This window comes from Phocoena phocoena, chromosome 15 (assembly GCF_963924675.1).
Source record: "Phocoena phocoena chromosome 15, mPhoPho1.1, whole genome shotgun sequence".
In the NCBI taxonomy this organism is placed as follows: Eukaryota; Metazoa; Chordata; class Mammalia; order Artiodactyla; family Phocoenidae; genus Phocoena; species Phocoena phocoena.
In genome coordinates this window covers 48179353-48194547 of record NC_089233.1, presented here as the reverse complement: position 1 = coordinate 48194547, position 15195 = coordinate 48179353, and the positions used below count along the sequence as shown (strand labels likewise).

Genomic DNA, 15195 nt, shown 5'->3' with positions numbered 1-15195 from the left:
TTACATTCACACTCTACCAGCAAAACAATCTTATTGGTTTGATTCATATGTACGATCTCTTCGGCAAACTTCTCATGACAGACCAACTCATGGCTCCCTGGGCAACACTCGAATGGACTTCCCTAGGGTCAAGCATGTCCTGCATCCATGGGCTGTAGCCAACATAGTGGACAGGTCAGCTTTCCTGAGAGAGTACGATAAATCAGATACTTTCTCCATCACAGTCTGCTTGCTGAGAACTGGCAGAGCTGGGGAGGGATATTCCTGGAGAACCAGGATTGGGGAAAGAGTAAAGAGTAGAAACAGAAAACAAGCAGGGACAATTGAGGCATTCAACAACCTCCTCCTTGGTTGGTGTTCCACTCAACGAAACCACCATTCCTAGGCATACATTGTTAACAAATTTAAGATGTCACAGGAGTCAAGTCCATTTATATCTGATGAGCAAAGTAAAACTCTCAACGGAAGATCTGAAGTATTTGGGGAGTGATAGAACCCAGTGAAAAATATCAGATGATTAGATTTTAAAAGCACCTTGGAAGGGTAAAGGCCTGTCTACTTCTGGTTCATAGTTACTCCTTGGGAGCAGCCCTTCAGGCCCCAAAGTGAAGGGGTTCACCAGTCCTCCCTTGTGGCAGGCCCTGGACTCTAGTCTTTGATGCTGTACCCCATGCCCTTACCACATGAGGCTACCAAAATCTTGTTCAGCCCTCAATCTCTCAACTGGCTCTACTAGAAAAAATTGGTATAACAATGATCATAACAGCTGTTAGAAATGAGTTTTACTGAGCTTGAGGAGAAGAGATGGCCACCATCCTTTATCTGGGTGGACATCATCAATTGCTTCTCTTGGACAGAGCAACATACTGTAGGGTTAACAGCACAGATTCCAGAACCAACTGCCTGGGTTCAAATTCTGGCCCTGCTTCCTACCAATTATGTGAACTTGGGTAAGTTACTTGTCTCCTCCTCATGTATGACAAGAGATTATAGCATCTACCTCAATATAGTTGTTGTGAGGACTAAATAAATCATTAAATGCCAAGTGCTTATAACAAAGTTGACATTACATATCTGTGAGCTACAATAATTATTGCTGTTGATATTACTATTGTCCTTAAGAAGTCACCTCATCCAATTATTGGCCACCTGTATTACTCAGGACATATCAGCTCATATTCTACTGACATATCAGTAGAAATTCAGCTCAACGTAGCTTCAGTAAGAAAAATAAATGTAATGGTTCACACAGCAGGGTAAGTCCAAAGGATGGACTCACTTAGGCACCGCCAGACCCAAGAGTTCCAATGATGCCATCAAGACTCTTGCTGTCTTGTGCCTTGGCTTTCTTCTGAATCAGCATCATTCTCAAGCAGGTTTCCTCCGTGGTGGCAAGGATGTAGCTTGAAGATGACCTTGTTTTTACACTTCTTCCTCAGTGGATTTGAAAGATTGGTAGGCCCTGGTCGTGTTCCATCAATGACCCAATTATCAGGGGGGTGGAGTATTCCAATAGGCCAGATCTGGGTCACACAATACCCCTGTAGCCAAGAGGAAAGGTGGAGCCAACTCTACCTGAACATCATGGTCCCCTGGAGGAAGGATGCTGAGCAGGAGATACCCACTGCTCAACCCTTTGTCAAGGCATGGTCTGGGGCCATGTCTCCAAGAAGAAACTAGAAAACTGTGATGACATGTTTATTGAAATTTTTATCCATTTTCCATCTAAAGAGTTACAAACACAATCGGGAGTGATGTTCAAAATATTGAATAACTGGTAGAGTAAGAGTTGATCAGTTTGAATGGATGCCTGACCAGTAAGAATGGAGGTCAGCTGTATCAGCAAATTCCTGCTGAATGGCAGCGCTGCATCAAATGCAAACATTGGACTGATTTCTCAGGGACTTAAATATCCAATCCTATTCAATCTTCCTTATTGAGCAAACACTCTCTAGCTTTGGCTAGTTTACTCACTTACCTGATTAGAGGCAGAACTGAATAGACAGATATCTCCAGAACTCTTTCTACTCTTCAGTTTCCTTTGGTCATCTCATAATGTGTGTGACCTTCCCACTGGGATACGCACTTAAGACAGAAGATAAGCTTTTGAGCTAAAGTACCGATAACCTTGAAATGGGCACATGTACCTTGCTTGACCTTCTGTTGGGGGCCAACCCTGTCATTTTTTCTGTCTGGAGAAAGCAGAGGGCCCCCTCTTCCCTTTCCTCTATTACTCTATCACCACTGAGTGCCTCACAAAATAGTCCCAGTCTCCAATGGATCTATCTGTCCAAGGATATGCTACCCCTTCAAATTCAGATTGGATGAAGCTTTCTTTGATTAGAGACCTAAATGAAGGGTTACTTAAAGGGCCAGCTCAGCTTGGCTAAAAGGCCACAACCAACAACTGGTATGGGGTGGAGTGTGTGTGTGTGTGTGTGTGTGTGTGTGTGTGTGTGACTTCTTGTCACACTCTCTTCCCTTGAACTAATGTGCCTATAGTACTTAGCAGAATCCACACACAATAGGTGTCTAGTAAATGATAGTTCATCTCCTTCCTTCTTGCTAGACACCCTTCCTGCTCCCCTACTGCCCTGCAGCCTAGCCTGGCTTTGGTTGCCAGCAGTACCCAGCAGCACCATTCCCCCGGATCCTGCCTTCTAGACTCAGGGCAGATCCCAGGCACCAGTGCCCACACCTGCTCACCAGGAGATATTTCCCTACCCTACTTTGACCCCCTTCCAACTCTTAATGCAGGACTGCAGAAAGACTTAGGAACACTTGCCAAGACAGTCTGACCTTTGCTTCCCTTTTCCGGGTGGGAATTGATGGATTTCATGCCTGTTTCCTTTCAGGGTTGCAGAGAGTACAGCAACTTGCAGAAAACACAAGATACTTCAGACAGAGACTGAGTGAAATGGGATTCATTATCTATGGCAATGAGGAATCTCCCGTTGTTCCCCTGCTCCTTTACATGCCTGCTAAAGTAGCGTGAGTATCCAGCAGACTCCCAGAATAACACCTAAGCTCCAAGGTGATCTGACAGAGATGGTGCTTTTGACACCACGGGGCTCTTTCAGCATAGGTATTGCTTTGCACTTTGAGCGGGACGCCGAGTTCAGAATTCACTTGTCCAGCTTCTCAGAAGCTACCTGCCTGCCCATCAGCAAGACCTTTTCACAGATCTTGTGGGAAGGGAGCCAGGTACTGCGGCCCATCATTTCCAAGCTCTGTGAATTGGGTGGAGTCACTTATCTCAGGCCTCAGCTGTAAATTGATGGTGATCCTGCACTTCTTCCTGCCCCCAAGATCTTTCTCAGGGAGAACCTCAAAACACCATCTCTCCCAACATTCAAAAGCAACATTACCAGGCTCTATGCTTTCTCCCATTGCACTCTCACGGCCATCCTCAAAAGAAGGCACCCTCATGTGTGGGAAAACTGAGGCTGAGAACAGTTAAACAGCTTCCCAAGGCCATACCGGTCAAGCAGTAGCAAAACCAAGAGGCAAACCCAAACCTAGGCTTACTCCAAAGCTCTTGCTCTTAACAAAAAATGTTAACACCACTCCTGTAAGCTTATTTGGGGTTGTTTTCCATCGATTGCAACTCTGAGGTTAAGCATTAGTAAAAACTGCATAAAGAGGAAAAATGACTTTTCTCAGTATGGCACAGATGAATTTATACATGAGCCATCTCCAATCTGCTAGAGAATAATTAACTCTGTTGTTAAAAGGAAGTTAATTAAACTCCTTTCTAGTATAAAATGTTTGTGTATCTGATGAAGCACATGGTAGAAAGTAATTCTCAACAAATGTTTATCAGATTCTAGACATCCTGACACTCCTTTAACACAACCCCATTGTTGGAACTTTCCGTTTGATTCTCTTAACAGTCGAAGTAGATTGGCAGAGTATTAGACGTAGTATAGAAAAGAAGTTCTGGAGCTATTAGTTGAAAACTCATGACGGATAGGACTGAGTTATATGTTCCTAAAAGATGGATTTTTTGGAGTACACTTTTGGGTCATTTCACCACAGCAAAATAATAAGCAGTTAAAACACACACATGAGTTGCCCCATGCACCACAGCCGTCCACCACTCAGCCCTTTGTTCATAGATCTGGATCAGGAAATCAATGCCTGGAGTAGCCAAGAAGACAGTGTGCTTCAGAAATGTCATAGGATACTTCTCTGTGCTAATGGCAGGAAGGAGTGACAATGGTGATTCCAACTGGCAGATAACCCCAAACCCTTTACCATCCGATCTTGGATGACAGGAAAGAAAACCCACGTTTACTCAGAGTGGTTGGGGAAACGGTATGTTCTGACCCTACATGTAGTCCATGCCTATCTAATATTTTATGATTAGCTCAAATGAAGACACCAATAGTAAACTTGTTTCATTTTAGAGAGTGTCAACACCAGAGGGTGGTGGTAAGGAGTGTGCTGGATACTTCTGACTTTGATGATGGAAGCTGGAATTAGAACCTCAACAGGCTGGGAACATGAATCCATCCAATGAGAAGAGTCCATGAAGAATAAAAACAAATGCATTTCAATGCAAGAATTCAAGTGCACGATGACAGAACAAAAGAGAGAGTTCCCCTCCTCCTTTATATGCCAGGAGTCCTAACTAGACAAAGCTAATGTGAAAAAGGAAAATTAAACTGAGAGGGAGTTTCCTGGAAAACTTATGTTCTAAGGTATAATGAGATGTTTGGAATGAAAAAGAAATTTGACTCTGCCTCTTCCTAGCTGGGGGATCTAGGGCAAGTTAACCAACCTTCTGAAGCCCCACTTTTCCCATATTGATAATGGGATAGAATAGGACCTATTTCCTAAGATCATTTGAAGATTAAACAAGATGAAGTCTATCAGCATTTGGCATGTCATGTCTTAACATAGGAGCTACTCAGTGTTGGCTGTTATTATTAATAGTATTAATAATGTATATAAAGCACTTCAAATAGTAATTGACTAAGCACTCAATCAGTGGTAGACATCATTATTACTACTACTACTACAGCTACAATGATGATAATTGTTCGTTTCAACAGAGTATAAGATTGAGTCATCATGGTTGCATGGCTAAGGAGGCGCTAACATTGCTGGATGTTACTTATATGCTAAGAAAGGCTCTTAAACCCAGTTGTCACCCATTGAAGGTGGGATGCTTAGCCCTGGTTTACAACTGAAGACACCTAGACACCCCAAAGTCAACCTACTTTCTCAGGGTCACTCACATTGTAGGTACTAGAGGCCAGAATTCAAACCAGTTGCATTTGCCTCCTAAACCAGTGCTCTCTTCAACGCACAACACAGCCCATAGGGGAAAAATACACATCTCTTTAAAGCAATGCAGAGTATAATTTAACCCTCTTTAATGTCATCACTGGTGAATCAAAAGGCATCCATTATGACAATGGGAAAAAAATCTAATTATTTGGGTTGTTAAGAAAACATAGAACAGGTTAGTTACAAAGGTTAATATTGTCTAATGTTGGCAGGAGTTACTGCTGCCCAATCTTGTTTCCTGCACTGATATTTCTTTAATGGAAAGTTGAAGGCAGAGAACCTTTTGAAATGGAGTTAATTGGCTAAGCCAGTGTATGAGCACTTGTTTCAATTTGCTCATTTAAAAACTTTTGATTTTTCTCAAAAAACTGTGATTACTCCATATTTCCACCTACCACAGAATGGAGACATTATCTCCAGCCAGGTATCCTTTTGGATAAAGTCCTGTTTGCAATTCTACCACTGGAATCTTCTATGGAGTTTAGCATAATGCGATTTCACCCATAAAACATTCACTTAAATAATCAAGAATATATTGTATTTACTATTTGGTACAGGGTTGACATTTTCCATCCTCAGGCCTCATCATACACTCGGAGGATGGTGGTGCAGAAAATGCAGGGATGCTGCATGCAATGCAAAGCTAATGTTGTATTATTATTATTATTATTATTATTCACATAGTTTAACGTCTTTCAGCCTATGCCAGCTCTAATTTGCTTTGGGGAATACAAACCCAGAGGCGATCGCATACATTAGCTGAAGGAGGCTAGGTTTAGTAGTGTAAGTTTTAAACTTAGAATTGCTCCGGGGAGGCCTCAGGTTAGCCTAATGAATCAACAGTCATATATTTCGCTCTACATTCTTTGGCAAAACTTACTTCCTCTGGTACAAAGAGAAGAGTGCAGACAGTGAAAATGGTCTTTGGGGAGTTCCGAAAACCGGCCCGATCATGGGTCAGGTGGTTTGGACTCTAGCAATAAAAGCACTTGACTTGTTTCTCAGACAATTACGAGCTCTCACCCTGTGCAGTTCCGTGGGCAGCCTTCCATAGGGTGATCAAGAAAAAGAAAGAATGGCTGTTTTCAAGCTTCCTCAGTTAGAAAGCTCCATCTCCTTGTAAACTTCGCAATCCAAATCAAAGGCTATATCTTGCCATGGCCAAGCCAGGGGGCCAGAGAGGCTGTGTGTTTGGTAGTTCTTGCGATCTCCATTGCTTTCTTTGATAACCTGCGTTCTGCACGAGGAAACCAAAAGGCAGACAGCTAAACGGGAGGAGAATGAAAGACCCCTGTGTCGCGGATTCTTCCTGAGTTACGACTCAAGGTTTCTGTGGTGCTGTCAGCTTCCAGCCTAAAATAAGACACCAGCAACCTCTTAATGCTAAGAACAGATCTGAGACATTTATCCTACTTGAGGGCAAAGCATATTAGTGATTAAGGATTCCTGCGGGGAGCGACGGAGCACAAAGGGGAAAAGGCTCACTGGGGTGCACATGCCTGGGTCTGACATTGGATCTCAGAGCAAGAAGTTTACAGACTTTGAGAGCTGGGTATTCTAGAATCGTTACTGAGATTAGCTCTGAAATAAAAAGAGGCTAGAAGCGGTTAAGGGGAAGGAATCATAGCTTAAAAAGGTTTTACTCAGTATCAAAGAGCTTTGTAATTCTATGACCTACAGTTTCCAGGTTGCTTCTACCGACCAGCCTCTGTGTGTGTGCATTTCTCTCCCTCCCTCCTTCCCCATCCCTCCTTAATCCAGTCAATGGGTTTATTATCCCTGAACATACACATAACAAATGAGGAGACCCTTGCTATTTCCTGTCTTTGGCTTGATGGAAAATAAAATCTTTGTCTCTGGAAAGATAACATGGCTTGGGATTGGCTCCTGCAGACCCTCTGACCCTGATCCTGAAATTATAGTCACGAAGTAGAGGCTTCTTAAAATTTCCACACCATATTATCAGTATTAAGTTTTTAAAGCATATAGGTATGCATCTAACATACTCTTTCTTCAGGTAATTGCATTGAGTAATGGTTTTTATTCCTTAGGAACCCTGCAGACAAAAGATTTTACATATGTGCAGACTTGTTAAACCAGGGTCACATGCACCAGTATTTTCTGCTCAATGTCAAAGACTCTGTGCACGTAACTGTCTAATGAGTGTGCCATACCCCACAGTACACACACTCAGGGATGGGTACCATCAAGTGACTGGCTGCCACATTTCCTTATCGGTTGTATCTGAGAGAAGTTTCATTTCTTCAGTCATCTTCTACTTACTTTAAAAAAGTAGGGACGGGCGTCCCTGGTGGCGCGGTGGTTGAGAGTCCGCCTGCCAATGCAGGGGACGCAGGTTCGTGCCCCGGTCCAGGAAGATACCACATGCCGCGGAGCGGCTGGGCCCGTGAGCCATGGCCGCTGAGCCTGCATGTCCGGAGCCTGTGCTCTGCAGTGGGAGAGGCCACAACAGTGAGAGGCCCGCGTACCGTAAAAAAAAAAAAAGTAGGGACTTCCCTGTTGGTCCAGCGGGTAAGACTCTGAGCTCCCAATGCAGGGGGCCGGGGTTCAGCCCTGGTCGAGGAATTATTGGGTTGGCAAAAAGATTCGTTCACGTTTCTCCGTTACATCTTATGGAAAAACCCTAAAGAACTCTTTGGCCAACCCAATAGATTCCGCATGTCACAACTAAGAAGCCTACATGCTGCAACTAAAGATCCCGCATGCCACAACTAAGACCCAGTGCAGCCAAAATAAATATAAATTAAAAAAAATAAAAGTCAATTAGCCACATTCCTTTTTTTTTTCTTTTTGCAGTGTAATTTTGTCATCTCTCAGTTAACCTCCTTTTTAACATTTCCCTTAGGGCTTTTGCAAGGCATCTATTAAAGAGAAAAATCGGCGTGGTGGTCGTTGGATTTCCAGCTACTCCCCTTGCAGAAGCCCGGGCTCGGTTCTGTGTTTCAGCAGCACATACGCGGGAGATGTTAGACGCAGTAAGTACTCCGCAGCCCAGCAGAAGCAACAGGATGGGGTCCTCGGATTCCGAGCACGTTCTTTTACTGGGCTTGCTTGGGTTTCCCTGGGTTTCTCTTGGATGGTTTAAGAAAACAACACTAATAACACTCACTGCTAAAAAATAAAAATAAAAAATAAGGGTGTCCTAACAATGCCCAATAATGTGATCAACTCAGCAGATAGAAAAGGAAATCAGCTCAGTGAAGACTTGAGTCAAGTCGGTGTTTTGGTTTCATAGCAAAGACCCACTGAGTAGCCAGACATCTTGCTCTTTGCTTGTTCTTAAAGGCAGACGCTGATCTCACGTGCTATTTCAGCAGTGACTGCCTGCATCCTGGCACTGCTCACAGCCACCACGTCCATCACAAGAAAATATGACCCAAATAAGCCACATGTTGGAAAACCAACAACAAAGACAGATCTGTCATATAAGCTCATCCTACGTGAGGTGTAAAGGATTTCAAAACCACATTTCATTGTCCTTGGATTTCGATCTCTGTGTGAATGAATAATATCAGAGAACCAAGCCAGGTCAGTCAGTTTAGGGTTGATGAAACTGTCTTATAAAATCAATGCAGTTTAGCAAACACTATCAGGTGTCTGCTCTATGCAAAACCCTGGGGCAAAAAGTCTAAGAGAACATACTATAAGTAAGCACTTCATAATAATATCAGACAGAATAAATTCATCTCGAAAAAGAAATATAGACAACTGCATGAAGGTGGAGTGGGTTATTATGGAGCTATTTGAACAAAACAAGAGACGACAAGGTCAAGGGCAACGGAAACAAAAGAAATGGATCTAGGAATAGACGTTATGCATGCATGAAGCTGCCAAGACTTGGCCAATATTGGATGCAGGGCACATATGGGGTGAGGGAATCAAGAATAATCCGAGGTCTCTAGCCCTCTAGCAAATAAAGAACGGCAAAACTAAGCACGTATATGAGATAAGGTATATGGCAAGGAACAGCATAACACCAACAGGACTGGGGGAATAAAACGAGCTCACTTCTAGACATGTTGGGATTACAAATCTATGGGCCAGCTGTGAAAAAGCAAACTATTATATATAGGATGGATAAACATCAAGGTCCTACTGTATAGCACAGGGAACTATATTCGATATCCTGTGACAAACCATAATGGAAAAGAATATGAAAAAGAATATGTGTGGGTGTGTGTGGGTGTGTAACTGAGTCATTTATACTTCAATAAAATTTAAAGAAAATAAAATCCAATTCTGGAGTTTAGGAGAGTATGCAAGCCTGGAGCTGCTGTAATCTGAGGAGCTAAGGGATCATTAAAGTCAATGGTAGAAAATATAATTGTCCAAATATAAGTGAATGGGCCAAGCGCAGACTCCCCCTACATCCCTGGTTGGATATAGGAATCACAGACGAGGAACTGGGCTTAGATGGAGCTAGATCAATTGGAAAAGTCATAAGCTAGTGTAGTGCTCAACACAGTAAAAAGGAAAAAGCTTCAAGGACGGGGAGGATCAAATGTCCCTGCGATTTTTTTAGATTCTACGTGTAAGCGATACCATATGATATTTGTCTTTCTTGTCTGACTTACTTCACTCAGTATGACAATCTCTAGGTCCATCCACGTCACTGCAGATGGCATTATTTTGTTCTTTTTTATGGCTAATATTCTATTGATGAACCTGTTTACAAAACAGAAATAGAGTCACAGATGTAGAAAACAAAGTTATGGTTACCAAAGGGGAAAGTGGGGGGAGGGATAAATTGGGAGATTGGGATTGACATATACACACTACTATGTATAAAATATATAACTAATAAGAACCTACTGTATAGGACAGGGAACTTTATTCAATACTCTGTACGACCTATATGAGAATAGAATCTAAAAAAGAGTGGATATATGTACATGTATAACTGATTCACTTTGCTGTACACCTGAAACAAACATAACATTGTAAATCAACTATACTCCGATAAAAATTAATTTTTAAAAATGTCTCTACAAAACAGCAGAATATCCAAGTGGGGTGAGAGATGAGAAGAAACCATTGGCTTAGCAGTTAGTAGGACCTTGCTGTTGCTCAGAAAAAAGAGTTTTAGGGGAGTGCAGGGAATAGAAATAAGAATACAAAGAATTAAAAAATTGAAGGGATACTTTGAGCTCGAATTACACACAGCCGCTCACACGGGTCCATATCTTTCTGCATCACCATTATATTCTAGGACTTAAACCAATGTATAGAACATAGTAGGTACACAATAACAATTTATTAGATAACATGTTAATAACTGAGCTAACTCTAGATTTTGAGATGATGGGAGAACTTTGCTGTTTTTTTTCTATATATTGTCCAGATTCTCTAAAATGAGTATATTTTAGAGAATATTAATTTTAACAAATTGTTTCTTCTAAATGTAATGAGTGGGTTGTAAGAAATGGTAGGCAAGTCTTTTGAGCAGTGTGTAAAGGCAAAAAAAATAGGTTTAGAAAAAGCCCTTGAAAGTGGGGGAAGACTTGAGCATGTTTACACATCAAGGGAAAAGGGAGCGAAGAGAGGGGCACTGCAGGCATGGGGAGAAGAGGATGTGCTCAGAAGCACGCTCCAGAGAGGGCAGGAGGGGATGCACAGCTTGGGTCAATTTGCATCTTTTTTCTGATCCAAACGGCATGGAGGCACTCACGAATACCCAGTTCAACAGATATCAGACCTTGTGATTGTTTTCATGAGTTAATTCCTGCGGAATACTTGGTTTGGAAGGAGCACGGAAAACTCATCTAGACAAATGCCTCTAAACTTTTGAGATCGTCAAATCAATACAAAATTTTGAGCAAGTTTCTTACTCTAAGAGAAGTGAAAAATGACCCCTTGAACAGTCAGGGCATTAAGGTAGCAACTGAATATAAATGACAGTCGCAGAAAATATACAATATTAGAGAAGTCTATTCAGTGACCATGTTTGGAACAAGACAAAAAGGAGGACACTTTACAAACAGAAAATGACTTAAAAGGTCCCTCTTCTAACATGAGTGGCAGCTGCTCCGTTACCAAGGACAGCTCTAGCCTTGCTATAATCCTCCCGCCTTCTAGATAAGTCTATGTATAAACAACACTGAGCTGCTCCAGCTTCTCGACAGCCTCCAAGCCAGAACTGGCCCCTGCTTCCTTAGAATCATCTCGTGCACTAGTCCAGATGTGATACGTAGCCCTTCCCAACTCCCTGTTACGAAGATGGTCCTTCTGGAGTGCATATTCCCTGCTGCAGCAAGCTGAATAAAGCCGACTTTGTTTGAGTACTGGTGTGTTTCAGGTAGTTGATTGGTGGGCCTCAACATAAATCCATTTAGAAATAATACATGCATTACCAATATATTATGTACATTTTATAACAGACACAAAAAAAGAAGTTAAAAATGTTGAGATACCACCTCACCCCTGTTGGAATGGCTATCATCAAAAAGAACACAAATTACAAATGTTGGCAAGGATGTGGAGAAAAGGGAACCCTCGTACACTGTGGGTGGGAACGTATATTGATGCAGCCACTGTGGAAAACAGTATGGAGGTTTCTCAAAAAACTAAAAATAGAACTGCCATATGATCCAGCAATTCCATTCCTGGGTATATATATGAAAAAAACAAGAACACTAGTTCAAAAAGATACATGCACCCCAATGTTCATAGCAGTGTTACTTACAATAGCCAAGATATGGAAGCAACTTAAGTGTCCATCAATAGATGAATGGGTAAAGAAGATGTGGTATGTATTTTCAATGGAATATAACTCAACCATAAAAAAGAATGAAATTTTGCCATTTGCAGCAACATGGATGGACTTGGAGGGCATTATGCCAAGTAAAATAAGTCAGACAGAGAAAGACAAGTACTGTATGACATTGCTTATGTGTAGAATATAAAAAATACAACAAACTAGTTAATATAATAAAAAAGAAGCAGACACAGACATAGAGAGCAAACTACTTGTTACCAGTGGGGAGAGTGGGAGGGGTAACATAAGGGTTGGGCAGCAAGAGGCACAAACTATTGGGTATAAGATAGGCTCAAGGATGTATTGTACACAACACAGGGAATATAGCTGATCCATTGTAATAACTGTAAATGGAAAGTAACCTTTAAAATTGTATTAAAAATTTTTTTTTAATTTTTTAAAAGGTTGAGATTAAAATGAATCAAAATCCTACGTTTTCCTCCCACATCCTTCATGAATTGTGGTACTTCTCCCCCAGGTGTGTGGGTCCTTCACTTTCAAAGCCACAGAGCTACTCCATCCCCCACCTTCAGGAAAAGCAACAGAAACTACCCCAGATTGATGCCACTTAAAATGTAAAGCCTGATACTTTTTCCTAGGGCTTATATTTGGTATAAAAATTAAGAAAATAAATTGAAGTAAAAAGAAAATTTTAATTACCCATAATCCTACCACCCAGAAATAAACTATTCTTAACATCTTTGTAGGGATCTTAACTAATGTCAGTTTGAAAGATTTCCCAACGGAGAAAATCCATAAGCCCCATGAGTCATTCATTCTGATGGTAACGATTCTCACTTTACCTTTTTCAAAACATTGGACTCTAATATCATTTCCCTTTTCTTTTGACTGGTTGAGAAAAACAGGCCCAAAAGGTTAAAAAGGCATGCCCAATTCAGTAGGATTAGTGATAGACTGGAAGGAAAAACTTACATTTTGTATATTCTGGATCTCAGTTGTTTCATTTGTAAACTTGGGGATACATTTACCTGCCTGGATTGAGAGAATTAAAACAGATGAGTTCTTGGTGTCTTGTTGTTTTAAAATCTATTATTCTATGGAGCATAGAGATGAGTATTTAAAAGTTGAGGGTGGGAGGAGGGGGGCAGCAGAAGAATAGGAGAGAGAGGAGGAACCTAATTAGCTCCCATAATGTTCCGTTTTCTTCCTGGCCAGGTTGGTTTGCTGTGTCATGAAGAATTAACACAAATGTAATCTGCGAAGTTTTCTTTTTCTTCCACAAGTTTATATATGTCATTAAACTTTAAAATAAATCCTTCAAGGGTAAGCATGGATCAGATGATTTTATTCCTCTCCTCTCACCCCCAAAATAAACTAAAGATTCGTAATGTGGAGTTAGACTATTAAAGAATATGAAAATAAAATGCATTAGCCTCTAACATTCCTCTAGGGCTGACTTATGAACCACAGCTTAATGATTTGGATCTTTCTCCTTTTCTTTAAAATCGAATAAGCTGGCAAAAGAAGAGTGTGGTTCTCTGTGAGCCCCCCAGAGAGCAAGGCCACTTGGGGGTTTAAAGAGAACTGATGGAAGGAATCTCTTTGCAGGTTTTGGAAGCTCTGGATGAGATGGGTGACCTCCTGCATGTGAAATATTCCCGGAACAGGAAGTCAGCACGCCCTGAACTCTACGACGAGACGAGCTTTGAACTTGAGGATTGAGTTTCCTGGACCTGAATGGAGCCTAAAGACTTTGCCAGAAAGACCTCCCTCCTTGCCTCCAAAGAAATATGAATAGATTTCTTCTCCTTTCTAAGGACAGTTTTGGTTTCCAAACCAATTTCATTGAGCCAAGGGAGACATGATTGTTGTGCTTTTAATGTCTCTGCAGAGACAAAACTATGGTTCCAGAGTTTAGTTTTCTCTTCCCCTAAGTATCCTGCTGCAAATACACACACACACTTCTTAGAATAGTTTTAACAGCAAAGAGCCTGTATTTTAGTTGCTATTGTGCAGCCTCTTTGGTCCAGACCCTTTCAGGAGTTCCAACCAAATAAGAGGGTTTTGATTTTTTAGTTCAGTAGATCTTATTATGTGTTTGCTGATTTCATCTGCAGATGGGGGCAAGGGTGGTGGGCTGTAGGTGGACTCCTTGTTACCCATGAAACACCAGCTAGAACTCATCCGTATCATGGGGAGTTCCAGGCAGGAGGGTAAAGAAATGTTGCCTCTACCATTTGCCACATTTGGACTTTTTCCAAGGACAAGTGTCAAAAGCCATAGTTAATGTTTCAAGGGAGAGTGCAGGCCTGGCCAGAGGCGACCAAACATCTTTAAAGGAAATTTTCTTTTTCCGCTTGCTGGTCTCCTACAGTTTTACAGCTGAGTTTTGAGGTTTGGAAAATTCAAGACTTTTGTTTCATCAGGAGAAGGGCAGAAAGCAAGCAAGCCAATGATAGGCCTAGACTAAAACTGTAAAGTTATAACAACTTGAATGTTGTTGGTGCCATGCAGACTGAATGTTTAGCATCGCTTTTACTACTTTAACGACTGAGTGGTCATTTTCCTATTAAATTTGGAGTACATGGGGGAAATTCAAGTTCCTTTAGAGTTGCCTCTCAAGACTACACTTGAAGAACATATTGATTCAAAAATGACATTTAAAAGTAAATGCTATTCCACTTTTCAATTCTGACCCCCTTCCTCATTCAGGCTTATTAAATACTACTGTCCTCTGGAATAAGCACTCCAGTTTGGTGCTCAGTGGGCTTGCACACTATTGGGCAACTAACTGGAATTTATTTGAGTTGTCTCTGTCTCTCTTTATCTCTCTGTCTGTCCTGTATGTCTGCCTGTCTGTCTCTCTCTCTCCTAACATGAACACAAATTTCTCTGCAAAAGTAACACTTTGCTAATTGGATCTAGTTGGTATGGAAGAAGCCAGGGGAAAACCTTATCTTTATCAAGCTTCCAGATGGTGCCCAGATTGGGAAACACTAAAAAGCAGTGGTGACCTTTTAGCAAAGCTTCTGTAATAGTTCGAATGAGTTACAGAACATTCCACTCCATCAAATGACACTATAAACAAATCACTTCAAGAGAGGTTTGACTTTGCATGACACAGATGGACCAAGGCTTTCATGCTGTGAGCTGGGATAGAAACT

The 15195-nt window shown here is 41.5% G+C and overlaps 1 protein-coding gene across 1 annotated transcript in view; it reads left to right on the top strand.

The window, feature by feature from the left end:
* Positions 1-13753, top strand: part of SPTLC3 (serine palmitoyltransferase long chain base subunit 3) — a 125091-nt gene extending 111338 nt beyond the window's left edge. Inside the window, exons 10-12 of the mRNA XM_065892925.1 lie at positions 2856-2991; positions 8162-8291; positions 13640-13753. Of these exons, the coding sequence (XP_065748997.1) occupies positions 2856-2991; positions 8162-8291; positions 13640-13753 (380 nt within the window). The remainder of the gene's footprint in view (positions 1-2855; positions 2992-8161; positions 8292-13639) is intronic.
* The last annotated feature ends 1442 nt before the right edge of the window (positions 13754-15195 follow it).